The 20,332-nt window shown below is 34.7% G+C and overlaps 1 protein-coding gene across 1 annotated transcript in view; it reads left to right on the top strand.

The window, feature by feature from the left end:
- Positions 1-20,332, top strand: part of LOC145667878 (pancreatic triacylglycerol lipase-like) — a 139,868-nt gene that overhangs the window by 106,966 nt on the left and 12,570 nt on the right. The window contains exon 11 of the mRNA XM_081735309.1: positions 9,142-9,249. Coding sequence (XP_081591435.1) covers positions 9,142-9,249 — 108 coding nt within the window. The remainder of the gene's footprint in view (positions 1-9,141; positions 9,250-20,332) is intronic.

The following is a 20,332-nucleotide window of genomic DNA, read 5'->3' as shown; positions in this document are numbered from 1 at the left end:
TGCAAACAGATTCGTAATTATTTCCCCTGTGCTCACTGATGCGTAACGAATGTTTCCCAGTAAATGTTAATTCTAATTTGGAGAATTTTATAGTTTCACAATGTTTCTCACTACATAGTCTTCTATCTACGTGTTTGGATATTTTGATAACAGATTTCCCTATTAAATGTTTAATTTTCTCTATAAATATTTGTCTTAAATTGAAATTGTTTTGAATTTACTACATAAGCAAAGTTGCCCGAAGAAGGGGAGCTCAAGTAATAGATATTCTACGTAAAAGCAACCTATTGTAGAATGATGATGCTTCTTACCTTCAGCACATAATCTTAACGTTAGAGAGTCAGAGAGAGAAAAATCCTGGTTTTTCCTCCTCTATGACCACCCATCTTAAACCTCTACATATCATTGTTCGTCTCACCTAATTTCGGCTCTCCAAAGACATTCATATTTATTATTATTATTATTATAATTATAATAATAATTATTATTATTATTATTTAACACTCTTTATTCTACATGCCATCTCTCAATTTTTCGATACAGCCCCCTTAGTACTATGAAACTCTCTTCTTCCATAGTGAAATGGAAAAAGATCATATAATTGCCACTACTTTACAAGAATATAAACCAAAAACGTCAGTAGAAAGCACATTATAAAATTTACTTTTTGAGGTTCGTTTTGGTGCCCCTCTTTCTCTGGCGCCCCGGGCAGTCGCCCGGCCCTTAGTCCGCCCTTGAAAGAACGGACGCATAACTAAGGACTGCGGAGGAGAGGTTAACCTTCATGTTATGCCACTGGTTTGACGTGTTTGAAATGTTCAGTAAGTGATCAGTTGGTGAAATAATTTCGACGGTTACTGATGTTTAAAGTTTAGCTAAGACAAAGCTACCTAATCAAATACATTTGATATCGCGATGTCACAATTTGATTTTTCCTCACATAAAAAAGATAAAAACAATAGTAATAAAAACCCTTACTCGTACTGGGCTCCTAACTAACTAACAACCTAATTCTTACAGACTAGTTGCTCTGACCAACTGAGTTTCGATTTCTTACGCGAAAGAAGTCTGTTATATTAAGAGGCATGCTTTTCATTATCAAAACTGTTCGAAGTAATACGAACATGGCTTAAGAACAGAGACGGAACTGAATTACCACTCGATTGACCTTGAGGGCAAATCACCAAAGCGTAGCTATAAACGTAAGTTCAGCATGCATTTCTCTGGAGTTGTGTTCAGTATTCCTATCTGCCATTCATGCTTGTTCGTAGGAGTAATATGTTAAAAACCTAACCTTTCGATAGAGCACAATGACAGAGAATCAAAATTAATGAATTCTTGCCCTTGTGAACTTGGGATACCACGATGTGCAATAAAACTGTCGCGTCTTCTGAAGTGATATTTTATCGAAAATAACTCGTTTTCCTTTATATATCCGAAGTTTTTTAGGGTTTCAAAATAGGGTTTCAAACAAGGACGCATTTAGGGGTGGGTCCAGGTGGTCCGGACTCCCCTCTGAAATCCCACCTTCTCTGTAAATTTAGCCTAAATTTAAGGATTATCTTTTAAATTTTATTATAATTTATCCTAATATTAAAGTCGGACTTCTCCCGAAATAAATTACTGCATACGTGCCTGCTGACAATTTTCAATATATTCCTTAAATAAGTAAAATAACTAAATTAGGAGCAAAAAGCTTCAACACGGGCTAACTTTTGTCCACTGCCAATATTGTTAGAAGGGATATTAATAGCAAAAACTGCTAAGCAATGCTGAACCTTGGAACTTCACTCCGAACAGCAAGCTTATTATTGAGAACTACATATGAAACATTTTATCAAAACTTATCTAACTTTTACCTGGCATGAAATTATTATATACACCAAAATTCACTCTCCTAAAATGTGTATCCAAACATTGCTCTACGTATCTACGAAGCAATGAAAATTATTTATCGAAATATGTGAGCAGGGAATTCTAACAGCCAGCCATTTTATTTAAATCGTAGTAAACCCTATAACCGGGCGTTAACGTGAAGACAAAGCTTGGTCCATTGGTAAAGTGTTGGAAGAATATAAACTCAATGTTCGTAGGTTCGAATCTATCCACTCACCATAACATTTTGTTCTTATGTGTAACGATGAAATAAGAAAGAAAAAATGTATAACCGTTAAGACAAAACTTCAACCAAGTCTGAAGAGAACAATACTAAAATAGTAATACAATGACGTCAACCAAAAATTATTTCATGTAGCGTTTGGACGAAATTACAGCTGTTAACAATTGCAGAAATAAAAACAGGTTGTAATGCAGTCTAGACTTCTGAATGCATTTACTTCCTGAAAACTTCCGTCTCGTCATTGGTATGCCGTTAATCATTGTAAAACCTTTCAATTGAAAGTGAAATGACACAAACTAAAACAGTTTTAAATCAATAAATGTCTATGTGTAAAAGTAGGTGTCTTTTATCTGTAGTTCTGAGTTCCTTTTACTTTGAAGTGACAAATGAGAGAAGAAAGTATGGTGTTCGAAAAAAAAATCAAATTTGAGATTTCAACGAATTTACACGTATTATAGCCCCTAACACCGAAAAAGTTATTTTTCGATACATGTCCATCAGTTCGTCCGTCCGTTCGCTACACTTTTCTGTGCACTCGCCTAGAAGCCATACCGTTCAACTTATCTGCACCAAATTTTAGTTTAAGATTTTCATAGTATTTCCTATAGTTTTTTTTATTTCCCTCCTACTCCCAAAACAAGGGTAGTTTCCTGTACGATGAAAATAAAAAAAAAGATATTTTCTCATAACTGGCTCTAACGATCTTGTTTTCTTTCTTTTTTTATAAATCAATATTTAATTAGCAACCCTATTTTGTGGTATAAGGCATTTATCTGAGAAAAATCTACAAGGGGTAGTTTATACTAAGGGGTGAGTTTTTTCTCAGTGATTTTCTCAAAATGGACTCAAATGTTTTCGTTCATATTTCATAAATAAAGATTTCATTAATAACTTGTCAATATGGCATAACTCGTTTGTCCTAAAAAAATGCGAGGGGTAGTTTATTCTTGGTGGAGTGTTGTCTGGGCGATTTTCTCAAAAACGACTCAAAAGAGTTTATTCATATTTCAAAAATAAATATTTCGTTAATAACCGAACAATATGGCAAAACTCGTTTGTCCTGAAAAAATATGCGAGGGGTAGTTTACTCTTGTGGGTGTTTTTCCTCCACCGTTTTCTCAAAAATGAGTCAAGCAATTTTGTTCGTACTCAGAAATAAATATTTCATTAAAAACTTTGTAATATGGAATAACTCGCTTACCCTGAAAGAATCCTCAAGAGATAGTTTATTCGGGGAGTTATTTTTCCCTCACGATTTTCTCAAAAATTACTCGGACAATTTTATTGATAATTCATAAATAAGTATTTCATTAATAACCCTATATTTTAGTATAAGTCATTTCTATGAAAAACAATTACAACGGATAGTTTATTTTTGGGGTCAAGGTATTTTCCCCGACAATTTTCTCGAACGACAGGCGATTTTGTTCAAATTTCGCAAATAAATATTTCATTAATAACCAAAAGTATATCTTAACTCATTGTTCGAAACAATTCACAAGAGGTAGGTTACTCCTGACGTGTTCTTTTTGAACGACTTTCCCAAAGTGACTCATTTGATTTTTTTCATATTTCATAAACAATGATTGCATTAATTGGTCTATTATATGTCTAATGAAAATGTGCTCAAAGTGTGAGTTAGTTTTGTAGTATGGATTTTCTTCAATCGAAGTTTTTTATTCGATAATCTGACATTCGATGTATTTGAATAATACGATAATTTTATTCGTATTATCCAAATACACACTTCAGTAACAACTGCGGCCTAACACAGTTAAGAAATTGAATTGAAAAAGTTTAGTGCGGTGGCCCTGTAATTGAATATTTTTTGAGAAACTCCCTAGCTTTTTGTGGTAAACTCAGGCTTTTCTTTTTCGAGCGACAAAAGAGAGAAGAAAATATAGTGATTGTGAAAATAATATCAAATTCAGATTTCAACGGATTTACATGTTTCATGGCGTCTACATACCGAAAATGTGACTTTTCGACACCCGTCCTTCCGGTCCGTCCGTTCGGCACACTTTTATATGCACTCGCCTAGAGGCCATACCGTTCACCTTATCTACACCAAATTTTAAACTTAGGGTTTACTTAGTATTCTTACAGGAGCTTTTCCATTTTTTCCTACCACCTAAAATAAGTGTGGTTACCAACAGCCGAAAATCGAAAAACGCTATTTTCTCAAAAATGGTTTTAACAATTTTGTTTATTTTTCATTAATCAATATTTAATTAAAAACCCTATATTGCAGTATCAGATATTTCTCTTTAAAAAATTTACGAGGGGTAGTTTATTCTTGGAGGTGACTTTTTCTCGACGATTTTCTCAGAAAAGACCCTGGCGAATTTTGTACACACTTCATAAATAAATATTTGACCTTACAACATGGTATAAGTCAATTGACCTGAAAAATATATGAGTAGTAGTTTATTCTTGGACTTGAATTTATTCCCAGTGAGTTTCTCAAACACGACCAGTTGGCAACCCTGTATCTCGACAACGAAGCTGAATTCGAAAACTGCAAGAGGACCATTTGTCTCCTTTTGATGTCACGAATCACCTCCCGAAGTTTGTGGACATCTTTCAGGTTCACCCTTAATGAAGCTTCTTTTCGAAAAGTTAACTATTAACTTTAGGCATTGTTTATCTTTTTTATCTTTTTTTTAAATCACAAATGTCGTTATTAATTTTAAGGCAGAGAACTACTTCTGAGAGAATAGATCTTGAAAAATAATTTTAAAACTTAGACTTTTGTTTTCGAGACATTCCAGACAAGACGAGACATTTTACAAGCTATCTCGTGTCCAAAACATTTGCCTCGTATTATCTTGGATGTCACAAAGCGCGTCTTGTCTCTTTCTCGAACATGTCTTATCTCGTGCGCATTCGTTAACACTTGGGAAGGATTATCTTTCTACTCAAAGCATTGTTTTTATAATGGTTGCATATTTATGATAATTGCTGTCCACATAAATTACAGTCCTTTCAGTTGAATTAATTATTATTATTATTATTATTGAAATTGCAATATCTAGTTTAACGTTGGACGATTATGCACCTACGCTAAGGGAGAATGATGATGAATGAAATGGTGAAATGAAGAAAGTGGGAGGAAAATGGAAAATCTCAAGAAAACACATACCCATGCACACGGTATTTGTCCACCTCAAATTTCACTTGGCACGAAGTGGAATCGAGCAACGGACCCCCTGCACCAAAGGTCCCTGCAATGCTTTATTATTATTATTATTATTATTATTATTATTATTATTATTATTATTATTATTATTATTATTATTATTATTATTATTAATAATAATAATAATAATAATAATAATAATAATAATAATAATAATAATAATTGAAGCGAGCTTAACGAGTTTCAACCGTACGACTCAACCAACGTTTGGGTGCCTGTTCGTTCGTCTGCTCCTCTCATAAAAGACATTTCATTTTAATGAAACTAGTAAGTGCCTTCTTTTAGCTCTGCGAAGTAACTATTGCTTGGAATATGAATCTGCAAAACATAAGAGGTAAAATTTACCAAATGGTGCAAGTTTCCACTTATATATACAAAAAAATTTTGCAATATCAATTACGTGAATCTTGTCCCATAAAGAAGCCGAAACCCCTACACCGAAGAGCCCTCCGAGATTTGATCATTGTCCACACGGACTGAAATTGTCATTTGAAGCCAAGACTTTAATATGAAGCCAATAATTTCTTTAAAATAGACGGAAAATTCGGAAGTTATAAGCATTTTCATATTTTTGCCTTTTCCCATAAGCGAGCCGTAGCCCCCTATACTGAAGACCCCGCCGGAAATTTGATCATTGTCCACTCGGACTGAATTTGTCATTTGGAACCAACACTTTAATACGAAGCAAAATATTTCTTTAAAATAGACGAAAAATTCGAAAGTTATAAACATGTTAATAATTTTGCCTTTTCTCATAAGGGGGCCGTATTAGCCTACACTGAAGAGCCCCACGAGATTTGATCATTGACCACTTGGACTGAAATTCTCATTTGAAACCAACACTTTAATATGAAGCCAAAAATTAAACTTTTACATCAATTTAAACAGACTGGGTTCCGGTTCCCCCCACTATTGTTTAGTTTAGTTAAGTGGTAATTTGTGACAGCTTCACATCATCAAAAGAATGTTTCACTTCCCCTCCCCTCCCCAAGAGTTCGTGCTGGATCCACCACTGGAATCAATAGACACTCTTCCTATTCTTTTTGTCACCCTTGATTGTGTAGGGGCTCCCTCGTACAAATAAAGAAGCGGTAATATTACAATCAAGGGGCGCTATATATTAGGTATTTTTTTAGTTACCTACCCCTAACCGCACAGGGCCATCTCTCGTAGAATAAAAAATATTACGTGATATTCCAATCATGAAAGGGGAGAGGATGCTGTAAATATATTTCTTATTCATTTTGTCTGTCCTGCTTATCAAAAATTACTTTCTGTTGGAAGGCTACTGAAATGAGAGGGGCAAAATAAAAAGTCGTACCCCCTCCTACATGGTTGCTCAAATAAGTACTAAAGAAAGCATTTTAAACTAAGATATTTAAGATTTAAACTAGGAAACTAAGATGTCCTACATTATGTAAGGATGGCATATTCAGGATTATTATTATTATTATTATTATTATTATTATTATTATTATTATTATTATTATTATTATTATTATTATTATTATTATTATTATTATTATTATTATTATTATTATTATTATTATTATTTGAATGTTTTTGGAGCACCGAAATTTTGTGAGACGAACAATGATATGTAGAGGTTTAAGATGGGTGGTCATAGAGGAGGAAAAACCAGGATTTTTCTCTGTCTGACTCTCTAACGTAAAGATTATGTGCTGAAGGTAAGAAGCATCATCATTATACAATAGGTTGCTTTTATGTAGAATATCAATTACTTGAGTTCTCCTCCTTCGGTCTACTTACCTTATGTAGTAAATTCAAAACAATTTCAATTCAATACAAATACATTGTAAAACTTTTCCGTAATTAAACATCTAGGGAAAATTAAACATTTAATAGGGAAATCTGTTATCAAAATATCCAAACACGTAGATAGAAGACTATCTAGTGAGAAATATTGTGAAACTTTATAAAATTCTCCAAATTAGATTTAACATTTACTGGGAAACATTCGTTATGCGCCAGCGAGCATATGGTGAGCAGTGAGCACAGGGGAAATAATTACGAAACTGTTTGCAAACAAAATTAGGGACGCTAATGCAAGTGCGACAATAGCATTTTTTCTTTTTTTGGTATCGTCATGAGTTTTACACATACGTTACAATTTGATTTTTTCCCAAATAAAAAATAAAAAAAATAACCGTAGTGTAGTGATAAAAATGTTAACGGCACTTCCACGGGATCGAGCCCGCTACCTTCAGCATACAGACTCCTTGTTTTAACTAACTGAGCTATTTGTTTTTTTACGTGAACTGAGCCTGTTCCGGTAAAGACGATATTTCATTACGATCGTCCTACCAATTCGTCCTTTTCCATAGATAATTTCCACTATTTGCTCTATCTTTACGTTAATACTTAGCATATATTCATATATTTGGAGTTTGCAGATAATGCATATAATAAGACATACTAGAAATGTTCGTTAAAAGTTTAGTTTGTAGATTTAATCCACATTTCTCTCAATGACATAGATGTCGCTGCTTCGTGTTGAAATGCAGAATTCCCTCGTGTTCTTGAAAATTTCCCACTTTAGCAGAGTTGGTAATTCTCGAGATTTCTGTCGATTTGATGTTTTTTGCTTCTAATTTCTTTATTTTAAGCTAATATCTAACACAAATATTAAAAACGGGTTTGTTATTAACCTGTCCTGCTGGGGAAACCTTCCGAAATTTCGAACATATAAAGAAAACAGAGATATTTTCAAAAAACTTCAAAATAAAGAGACGCGTCATTTATTTTGCTCATGGTAGTACATGTCCCTTTACAGACACAAGTGAATGACGTCTTGATAAAAAATCAACAAGGGGTACCACATAAAGAGGACATCTTTTTCGATTATTTTTTCAATATCTCGCACCGTTTACAAGATTTGAGCCTATTTCCTGTTGGAATTCTAATTCATGTATGATCAGTGTTTCGTTTCTTCTTGCATACAGTATCTAATAAGCAAATACGTTAGAAACACAATTAATTATAATGTCGGTGATATATGGTGTTCATTGCACAAAACACTCCAAATAATAAAGATTCATCTTAGACTTGAGAAATGGTTATACTTCGTTTTTCACTATCATTTGGCCGTGAAACAGACGCCTGATACACATGCAACCTCTGAATACAACTATGAGCTGTTGGAATGTATAACTGATAGATGTATTTTTTTAAATGATCATCTAAAAAAGATCATGATGGTGGGGTATGATACCTTTTTTTTAAAAAAAAATCAACATTTCCAGCGTACCCCTAAAAATATAATAAAAAATTACGGCCAAGTTTTTTTAAACATTCGATTAGAACTGGAGAGTCTACACTAAATTTGGAATAGAGCAGCGAAATCGGCTATGGCACGTTTGTAGTGCTTGTGGTTTTTGAGATATTGTCAAGAGGATAGGAGACAAACATATAAGCCTAGCATTTTAATATATAGATACAAAGCATAACATTGAATCTAAAACACACGAGTTCTCTTCGGGGATAGAACCCTTGTCCCCCATGCTGAAGGCTAGTATTCCAACCATGTAGCCAAGAGGAGTCTCTTTTCGGTTGGAGAGTATAAAGTAAATAAATAATATTCCCGCTGACTCCGCTACGTGAAGTAGAGCTCAAACTGTGATCTTTAAGTCTTTGATGACGCATCATGTTTGGAAACAAATATCACTGACTTATGTATCAAGACGAAAGAATGGTAACTATTTTTTAAAAACTTTTGAAGATTTCTGTAAGATTCTCTTAATTATCGTAATTTAAGTGTAAAAGGACTTTTTTAGAAAGTAATACAAATTTTCTTACTCTTAAGGTCATGTGGACTTCTACATAAACGAAGGCTCCACTCAACCAGGATGTTTCGTAAACCCAATCGGTAGACGTAACATAGTTAGAAGCATAGTACAAGCTGGAATGAACCGTAAGTTTTTACTTTGAAATACATCTATCATTACTTAAAAAAAAATGGCGTAACGGCCCGATTTGTGAGTCTGAAACGCTCCACGCTATTTGGTAACGATTCTGGTGGAAGTACGTCCAACCTTGTCCTATCGCTAACCAGCGTATCGGGAGCTTTCTAGACCTACTGGTCGTCACGTCTTTCATTCACGTGACTCCCTAGTTTGCCTCACTCCACTGGGTGAACGCCGAAAATTAGGGAAGCACCGGCCGGGAATTGAACCCGGGATCACGTGGACATGAATCCAACGCTGTAACCACTACACTATAATGTTTCCCTATCATTACTTAGTTCATTTAAAATTACAACAAATTCTATCCGTATATTTAAGTGGGAATTGTTCATCATTCCAGTCACAAAATTATCTGACATATTTGTAAGTAAATAAGTTGAATGTTGAAGGAGAAACATGTGACGAAATAATGAAAGACCGCAACAATTCTCGCACACTTGCTACAAAAGAGCTACAAGTCAAAAATTGTCAATTTTAAGTTATGTATATATTCGGATTTGTGATCCTGCCCTCTATCCGGCAATATAAGAGTCATGGCTCTAGCTTTACTAGAAGCTGCCTAAGAGTGCTAGTTTCACTAGTGAATAACATTAAAATGAATGTATTACCAACACTTTCAAATGCGATTTACTCAATACTAACTTTTTTGAGTTGTGGCACTTTTGTATTAAGGGTGCGACTTGCATATGGAAAATGTGTTCAGAGCAAGTTCGTTAAACTTTAATAAATTGAGTGTCTCGACAGTTAAGAATTGACTTTGTCGTAAAATAAAAGTCTTAGTTGAAGTTTGTACTGTATTTTTGTATTTAGTAATCAAATTTTCATATGTATGCATCTTTATTTCCGACAAACATAGGTATGGCTTAACCATTTTATTGGTAATCATGGTGAAAACTAGTAATAGAAATTCAAATTATAACATTTACCGGTCCAGAGATTTATTTACAAATAATTGCAGCTGATTTTCGGTATGTTACTATGAGAGTTGGAAATATCGTTATTACCGGAAATCAACTCCAATTACTGGAAAACACCGCTTTGAACTGGTAAATGTCGGAATTAGAATTTCTATTACTAGCTTTTACCGATGAGTATTGGTAATCACAAAATCTCTGTTGCTAATTACCAATATTAATTATTATAGTATACTTGTGTTTGATGGATGTGAGGGGCAATTGAAAATTAAAGTATAGCTTTATGAATTTATTTTCAAGATAGAACTTAAGAAATAAATGAACATGTTATACAAAAATAGAAAAAACAGTTTTTATTTCTATTAATAGCACTGGTCTACATTTTTCTGTTTTACTACAATAAACAAACCTCAGTGTACCGAATCTAAGCGTAATTTTCATTCTGAATTCAAAAATACAATAAGAATTTTTCTGTTAGGCAAGCCTTATACGGAGAACTACATATAATGTAGCCAAACCTAAACTATCACTTAACTCAATATAAGGCTTCCCTAAAAATATACGAAAACTCGATTTAAGGGCCGTTCAAAAATTTTCTGGTCCATAATCGAAAAATGCATAAAAAGATGTAATATATTTCAATCAAAATTTTTCTTGTACGCCTTATATCTGGAGAACAAGACTTTTGGAAATAATCCAGTGAGAGTCTAACAAGGGATCATCTTATATTGATAGTTGCATTGCCCAATCAAACAATGCGCAATCAATAGAGGAGTGAAGAAAAGTGAGAAATCTAAAGTTTTACGGGCCGACACCCAGAAACACAGAAGATACAGAGGAAAGAAGGATCTAAAATCTTGTGAGGATAGCAATGCAGAAGATACACTGACACAGAAAGAACTTCAAGGTGATTGAAGTAATCAAAATTACATTTACATAACAACTGAGCACAAAATGAAGATTTGTTAAATGGCACGGAACACAAACTATAACATCTAGAAAATCTAATTATGAATAGAACCATACCTGTGACGTCTTGATGTACAGTGTTGCAAACGTTTGAAGATAGGCCTATATGGATTCCTATATAAGTTTTGTGTGTTGTGTTTAAAATTATTCTGATTTTCGCTTCGCCAAAACTGCTTCAACACTGTGCTTCGTCCTTTATTTTCGTACTTCAGTGATTATATTCTTGTTTGTGGTATCATATTTTGGTTTCAACTAGTTCGAATCGTGTACTGTATGCACTCTTCTACATCCAAGATTCATATAAGAATTCATGTAGGCCTATCTTCAAACGTTGACAACACTATACATCAAGACGTTACACGTAGGGTTCTACTCATAATTAGATTTTCTGGATGTTATAACTTGTGTTCCGTGCTATTTAACAAATCTTCATTTTGTGCTCAGTTGGCAACACTGCATTACATATGATGTTATTGAGCATGTCTTGGGATACAGTGTTTGCTTACTATACTGTTGCGTAAATGTCATTTTGATTACTTTAATCATCTTGAAGTTCTTTCTGTGTCAGTGTATCTTTTGCATTGCTATCTTCACATGATTCTAGATCATTCTTTCCTCTGTATTTCGTGTGTTTCTGGGTTTCTCACTTTTCTTCACTCCTCTATCAATTGCATGTTGTTTGATTGGGCAATGCTACTATCAATATAAGATGTTCCCTTGTAAGAAGTGGATTTTTAAAGACATATTGCACTGCATAACTTGGTAGGAATTCACAAAATCACTCACCATTTCACGATAGTTGTCTGCTTTATGATTTACAAGAAAACTCACAACAGATATCTACGAAGGCTTTCTACGCTTTGTCTTGCAGAGGATTCAGCAGTTCTGCAAAATTACCATCATCCAATAATAATTTTTGTTTTATTTATCTCATTTATATTTTGTGTACTGTAGTTCATCTAACAGCAATTTGATATTCTCATTTGCCTGTTTCATGTCAGCTGCATGAACCAAATATTGCCTTAAAACTAATTCCCGATAGGTCTATAAACAATCGTCATTCATGTGTCTTGTGTACATGTCCAAGTGCCTACAGAACTGCACCAACATTATTAGAAAATACTACATCATCCTCTGCCTTACATAAATAAGAAATAATCTTTGAAGTCACCATCGAAACTACGATACATGCATATCCTTGTGTCTTCGTGTAATATATTCCAGCCTTGGAACCTCGAACCTAAACGTTCGACTTGTTGTTTAGACAACTATAAATCCCAAACGAGATCATTGAGATCTCCGTAGGTTGGTAAGAGGTTCTGATAAAGAAATGTCAAATGTAGGATCTTCTCTATGTTGTCTTTCTTGTACAGTATGCACTGAGTCGGAGTCCGAGTCATTAATTAAGGTCACTTAATCTGAATACTTTGGCACAGGATACTTACTCATTACTACGTAATTTAGGCCTATATAAGAACGGGGCTTGTTGTGACAAAAATCAGTTTTTATTTTTTCTAAGATCTCATTTTTATTAAATGTCAGAAAATTTTATCTTAAAATAAAGTTTGGACATTAGACTATTTCCATAATTTTTTCTGCATCTGTATTTTTCATTACAAGAACAATACAATAGAAAAAACAAACACAAATGTTTTGTCATAACATGCCCCTTGCTGGAGTAGGTTGTGACTTTGATCGGGTAAGTTGTGACAGAAAGAAATGTGCCAGATTTCGCTAATGTAATTTTAATATAAATTGTGCTAAACATAACGTAAAGGTAATGTTCCCTAACAAAAATATTTCGTATACATAAAGAAACTACTTTCAGTTTTTCATTTCAATACTCTTTCTAAATTATCGTTATCGTACACAGTTAAATGCGCCAACAATACTTCCTTCCTAATACTCAGTTTTATAATGGAATCACAATTTCTTTCAGAAATGACTTATGATGCAAACCTTGAATACATAGATCCCCTATCATCGTCCGAGTTGCAGTTGTGGCATACATAAATAGGATTACCTTCTGTGCACGCTTCGTGTGACCACTGGTTACTGTCAACACATTGAGCCCACGATTCTCTGGGTTTGGAATTAGAAAATGGTTCCAGACGCACAAGACAGAAATAATTATCTTCACTATCATAGTCACTATCACTTTCACGTTTTGAAATTTTCACCCCCTTTTTTCATAGAGCTGTTCAGAATATTACGGCTTATACCCTTCTTCAGAGACTTTTCATGTCTTGCTCCTGCTTCTGCTTCTAAGTTTCTTTAACTGGAGTATCAGTGAGTACAGCGGAAACTCGTTTCTTCTTTCCTCGTTTAGATTCCCTGGGTCTAGCTTTTGGTAACGGACGAAGGGCGCTAGGACTAACATAATGAGGATTACTGTCATTTCTGGACGTTTCATCTTAAGCCTTTTTTTTTTTTTTTTTTTTTTTTTGCATAGACGAAAATTGTGGTTTTTCTTTACTTGTAGAAGGTCTATTGTCAACAGTCGATAAGGTTTCAGATTCTTTACGGTTTGTTGCTGGATAAGGCTGGTTTGTTTCCTTCACAGGTAAATCTGGGAGTTCTAAATTCACTTCTTGTGTTACGTTAGTTGGTCCTTGTTCTTCATTATGACCTGAAAGGTTCGTTGAGGATGCTGTTGAAGTTGAGTGATGTGTTAGCGAAGTACGTCCTAGTGCTAACTTTATAATGTGGTCATCATCTTCAATGTGACGATCAGTTACCTGTGGTGCCAAAAATTCATCATCTGTAAAAATGTCTCTATTAAAGGGATATATACCAGTTATTCTGAATGCATTAGGAATATTAGATGGATTTACACTAAGAGGAAATGCTGTTTTCACAATAGTCGGAATGTCATAGATACTAAATGGACAACCAGGATTGTTTTCCATCCATGTATCCATTCCATTTGCAACTAGCTTTTTAAATGAAGAATATACTCCTCTGTCCAGGGGTTGCAGCTTATGGGACGTGTGAGATGGGAATGACAGGAGAATAACACCATTTTTCTTGGCATAATTGATTACCTGCACTGAGATATGAGATTCATGGTTATCAAACAACAAAAAGACACGATGTTGAAGAGAACTGCCTGTATGTTTGACAAAATGCTCCATGAATTGCACAAACAGGTCTCCTGTCATCCAACCTGATGGATTACTTCCTGCAATACTTCCAGTAGGACCTTTACCATGAAATCTAAGTCGGTCAAATCTCTTCTTCATGCAAATTAAGCTGAATCCTATGTTCTAATTACCTGCAACAAACTGCTCCTTGTAGAATCTGTAAAGTGACTGTCTATTAACCTCATATTGTGCTGCACTTGTCTTAAAAACCCGTTGTTTTCGTGGTATTCTCGTGTTGCATCTATGCGCACTTCAATTGGTATCTGGCCTTTCTCTTTCTCTTATATGTTCGTACCATCTGCAACGAGAAAGATTGAAGCAAACATTAAAATGCAAATTCAAATTGCTGCAAACTACATGCAAAAGTATGCTGTTATTGTTGTTAATGATGATATGGTGTTCTGTCCAAAGACCAGTCTTTAATTCAAAGTCTCTGGGCAAGATGAACCCATGGCGGTTTGTCTTTCTTTTCTATGGGATGGTGATGACGTCCTAAGGAGGGACGTACAACTAAGATGGGATCCGAACAATTTGTGTCTCAACCGGGAATCGAACCCGGGATCCCTTGAGTACACTCATCCACAAGAGACATATGGAAAAGAAACCAGTCTAAATCTGCAAACATTGATGCATATACAATCAACAGCGTGCTAATGATTTTATGCGTTAGAAATCGGAAATTTCTTCCCAATACTAATAACGTGTCCACTTCCTAACAAAACATTAATAATATCTCTTATGTAAAATTAATAAAATTAATTAGACAACAAACTTCCATTGTCTGGCTTTCTGCGGGGTCAGTTGTGACATTTGTCACAACTAGCCCCAATGGGCATTTTTTGCTTTTATAGGCAATTCAGTATTTCAGTTTTACTTTAACAACAAACAAAACCGTTTCCATGCGTATAATAGTTGCTTTAGTTTTTTTATAGAAAATACCATTAATATCTCCAACTATTTCATATTGAAGAAAACAGAAATCAAACTTACTTTGAAAAATAGATCAAGACATCCACAAAACCAACTTTCTTCTTTGCTCTGGCTTGGCGTGACTCACACTGATAGGAAACAATAGCGTGTGAATTCGTGACTGTAGGCGTCAATTAGCGTCGCCAGGTCATGAATATTGTCTCCTTTGAAACGTCAAATGTAGAATCTCCTCTATGTTGTCTTTCTTCTACAGTATACACTGAGTCGGAGTCCGAGTCACCAATTAGGGTCACTTAATCTGAATACTTTGGCACAGGATACTTACTCATCACTACGTAATTTAGGCCTAATTGTAGATGGCAAACTTGCATATGCAACTGCATGTTTACTTTGAGATGAATCATAACAGTATGTTTACTCTTCCGTTTATGTTTGTTAAACAAAAGTAGCAATCAGTGGAATTGTTTGTTCCCTCCAGATCATGGGAATTGCAAAAGGGATATGATGTGCGTCATTTCACTATCTTGTAAGCAGCTAGGCACATGACACACAACATATATTCGCAGCTCATGGTTTATTAAAATCACGAGCTTTACACCCAAAGTAAAGCTCGTAACACTTTGTTTTCTTTTTTAACAGGTGGTGTTGACATTTCACGCTAGTTCACCACAAATGTAGTAGAAATTGTCCGAATGATACAAACATTTCTTGGCATTATGCAAGTATTTTCACAACATGAGAAAATAAACGGAAAGCACTCCACTTGCACAGAAAAAAACTTGACCGGCTCAGTACTCGATAAACATTAGCTGCCTGCTAAATAACCCAGCAGCTAGGAGAGTCCTGTTGGAAATTTGAGAGCCAGAAGATTTGTTTGTTTTACTGAGTTCTACTATCTTTAGTGTTTAAAAAAAAAGTTGGTCACATGTTCTGAATCATGGTCATTATTGCGCAATAGCCGCCATCTTGAATAGTCCTTTCGTATTTCCTAGATTTTTCTCTGATCGTTTTAAATACATCTAGACCAAGCGGTAATTGTCACAAAATTATCAATTATACCTCGTTCGATTTGCAATAGTACAGGCTTTTAGCTGATGTTATTCACTTGTCAGTAGTACACACAAGAGGGAAGTCAAGGAGGGAAATTTCGGAAATTTCCTTCAAAATTTTTCCTTTTACCGTTTTTTCGCCGTTGTTAGATGGTAACGCTGGGTTCTAGGGAAGAAAGAAAAATTACGGAAATTGTCTGTTAATTGGTAAATATATCCTGAAAGTTTTGCCTTGATTCATTCACTAGTTGAAGAGTAATAAAATATTTTGTATTTTATGATTTTGGTCGTTCTAGTAATCTTTGGATTTAATACAAGTACTTTTGTCAAATAGAAAGACCTCCAACTCAGACTGTAACCGCCGCAGAGATAAAAATAATATCTCGTTTTATAATCTGTTTTATTAGATGTAATATATGGTGTGGACTAATTTAACATGTGTTATTATAACTTGTGACAAGGCAATATAATGGAAATACATATAAAATTCACACGAAATATTTTACTGGATTTTTTCCTTTAATGATGTGGAAACATTAAAAGATAGAAGTGGAACTACATGCCACTTTGATCTTAGAAATTCACTAAACATTAATACCCAATATTTAATTTACAAGTGAAGACATAAATTTTTAAACAAAAAATCCTTATTATTTCATATTTTATAACTAAGAAATGTGTTCGAAATTTGATATTAAGTGATATTCTCAAACAACAATTTGTTATTTTTCGTACATAATGGTGCACAAATGTCTGATAAACTGACACTTTCAGCCCACGTTTACACATATACTCTTCACTTTACATTTGCAGAATGGACAACACGGTATTTGTTTCATTCTGCAAGGACAAACATTAAATTTGCATATGTCTTGCACGTAAGAGGGAAGACAAGTTCAGGAGGTCTCAAATATGCAATCATTATTATAGGCTTAAATACCCTGGTTCTTCTGTGTAACCATACCCTAATGAATTCAGTGGTTGGATTTCATCCAGCACAGTCATCTATATGTAGCACTGAAGATATGAACGCTGTCTATAAAAGACTATCGTTGTTGATGGTGGACACACTTGAGAAAAGTTGATAACTTTTGCTTTGTGCTATTGTTCAAATCGTACCATATCACAGTTTATTTTTCATGAACCAAATATTTTTGCGATAAATAGCTCGGCATTTTGTATCATTCCTTCATCCAAGGGAACAACCCCAAAATTACTCAACGATGTTCCTAATGTCATTGCTTTTTTAAGTGCCATAAGTTTTGTTCCAACCTTACTTGTGGTATCACAACCAGTTAGACTGTGAACAGCAGAAGAACATATAAAAGAGTATCGTTGTGAAGTGCTATGTATCTCATAGATATTCATGTGTCTTTGACAATCCACAGTTGTTTTAGACCACATTTTTGATAAGTGTTTTTTGAAATGGTACAGTGCGGGACTCATAACATCTGTATCTACGAAGGCAATCATAACTCTTTCAATGGAATCAGTTTCGCCCATGTGTTGGATGTGTTTCATGATTCTGTTATCAGCTTCGTCACATTCACAGTAAAACTAACAGATCCTTCCGTTAATTTCAGGCATAACTTTGGAATGGTCGTGACCTCCTTCCAAATACAAAGATTTTGCACAATTTCCTTCATCAATAGTTCACTCAATGAAGAGTTGTTGCAAACGTGCTTTGTTCTGGCTTAAACCCCAAAAAGTATCCATGTTGACAGGAAGGGGTACATTTGGCTTACTAGCAATTACAACAATAGGATCAACATTTTTTTTTTTTTTTTTGTCACCTCAGCCGCTCCCAGTATTCGATACTTTTCTCTTGACACAAATCAAACATGATGTCAGTGCGCAAACAACTTTCGGAGAGTTTTATAAATATCTTCCACAAGTAGTCAAAATAGTCTCCAAACGTCTTACACATAAGCCGTTTGACATAGACTTTTCGCTCGTACACCACAGTCAATCACCATTGTTATTTTCGTTTCCTGAGTTGGTAGATACGTAAGTATATCATTTTTTATAGTTCTTTGCGGAGTTGTACATTTTCTGTTTTCTTGAAGAACCTATCATCTGTTAGATAATATGGTGTAAGCTCGTATTTTAGTAGTGCCTTAATATCGAAACCTCTTGAACATGTTATTTCTATGCATCGAATAGTACTATTTGTTTGTTGGAGCGCCGACTCAGTTGCAGATACATGTTTCCTTGTCTTTGGAAATTGTTTATGTATGGGATCTAGAATACTTTTGGGTTTCTCAATCAAGCTTTTTTGAATGGAGATTTTGTATCTAGGATCTCCTTTCTCTTACATACAGAGTAAGTGCTCAGCTATTGCTTGATCATTTTTTGTTCCAGTTATAATGTTAGAAATTCCATAACTATCAACTTTCGAGAACGGATTTTCTCGCTTAAGCACAAGAGTTAGCATCTCTGAAATATTCTGCTGCTCTTGAATTGTTAAAGATTTGTAAAACTCGTGATGAAGAGCAAATTCATCAGCTCCATGAAGGCCACAAAATATGTTTTCTTTCTCATGTTTGATAAGATCGTGTTTTGTCACGGCTTCTTTCGCCTGACTACTTCGAGTATACCTCCATATCCCTTGGGTGGCTTATTGTAGTGTTGTTCTGATGCTTGATCCAATGCAACATTGCTAAATCTATCGTTACTATGTTGAACTGTGAAATGACCGTTCTTGAACTCATCATAGATCAGAAAATGTTCTTGTTCTAGTTTTAAGCAATCGTGGTAATATAAAGTAGACCACCATGCATAATTCGTTCTGTCAAATGGGAAGAAAAGTGGAAAACACTCTCTGAAGCTGCACACATGCAAGTCCCAGTTATTTTCTCTGTCCGCTCGAAATAAGTCTCGGAGAAGAGGAGCCAGTGTTGGGACAAACGGCTCCCAATAAGCAAACATTTCACTTCTTTGTGTTCCACTTTCTCTAAATTTCTGTCTATTCTGGTGGCACTCAGGTTTTCGATTTAGATAAACTTTATTCTTCATACACTGATAACTGTATGCGTTTAACTGTTGAAAACAATTCGGAATACTTAGTTATATTAATCTGTTCTACGAATGCCTTCCACTGCGATGTTTCCATTACTTCACAAAGCACTTCTATTGCTCTAACTCCCCTGCTACAGTGATTTCCTTTTAAATCGCTTTAAGCAGTGTGTGGATCCATGGTTTCTGTTTGAGCAAGAATTTCCAAAACTCCACTGCCCTCGAGGTATAAAGAAATACATGCAAATATGACTTAATGAAAGCGAAATCCTCCAAGAGCAAGAAATATGTTGGAAAATGTTTTGGGTTGAAGGAACTCGATTTCTTTAGCTATTTGATATACGCCTTCGGTACACAACAGTGAACTCTCTTCAACATTTAACTGGTGCAAAATACCTTGGAAATTATACATTTTGTAAAAAAGAAAAAAAAGAAAAAAAGAAAAAAGGAGTCATACTGAGTTGCAGGATAGGACAGAATTGGAGTGTATCTCGTAATGGTACTGTGAGATGGATTTTCAGACAATGCACTCATAAAAGAGTTTCTGGAGGGAATCTCAACTTCCTGAGAGAAATTGGCTTGATGTACATTGAATCTTTTAAGAAATCTTGAAAGAAGTCATATGAGATCCAAATTTTTGCCTGGCTGTTTTATTTCATTTACTGTAATTAGCTCACTGCTAGGAATGAAAGTACTGAGGATACTGCACCTTGTTTTGGTTTTGTGTAGTACAATAGTTTTTGGGCATCTATATCTTTAGTGAGAGTTCGTGAAGTGAGATCAATGCCAAACGTTCCCAGGTATCTCTCTGGACTATCAGGTTCTTCTAACGAAACATTAAATTAATCATCCAGATGATCTTGAAACAAGACAAGTACTGTGTCATGAGTTCCATCCATTCCAGAAAACGTAGCTTCATCTCTGTCGAAATTATCCACACCACTTCGAACAGGAATGTCGGGTTTTATTGATGGTGATACGGGAATAGGTTTCCTTCAGTACTAATTATAG

This window comes from Thermobia domestica, chromosome 13 (genome assembly GCF_964235325.1).
Source record: "Thermobia domestica chromosome 13, izTheDome1.hap1.1, whole genome shotgun sequence".
In the NCBI taxonomy this organism is placed as follows: domain Eukaryota; kingdom Metazoa; phylum Arthropoda; class Insecta; order Zygentoma; family Lepismatidae; genus Thermobia; species Thermobia domestica.
This window is presented reverse-complemented; position numbering and strand designations above follow the sequence as displayed.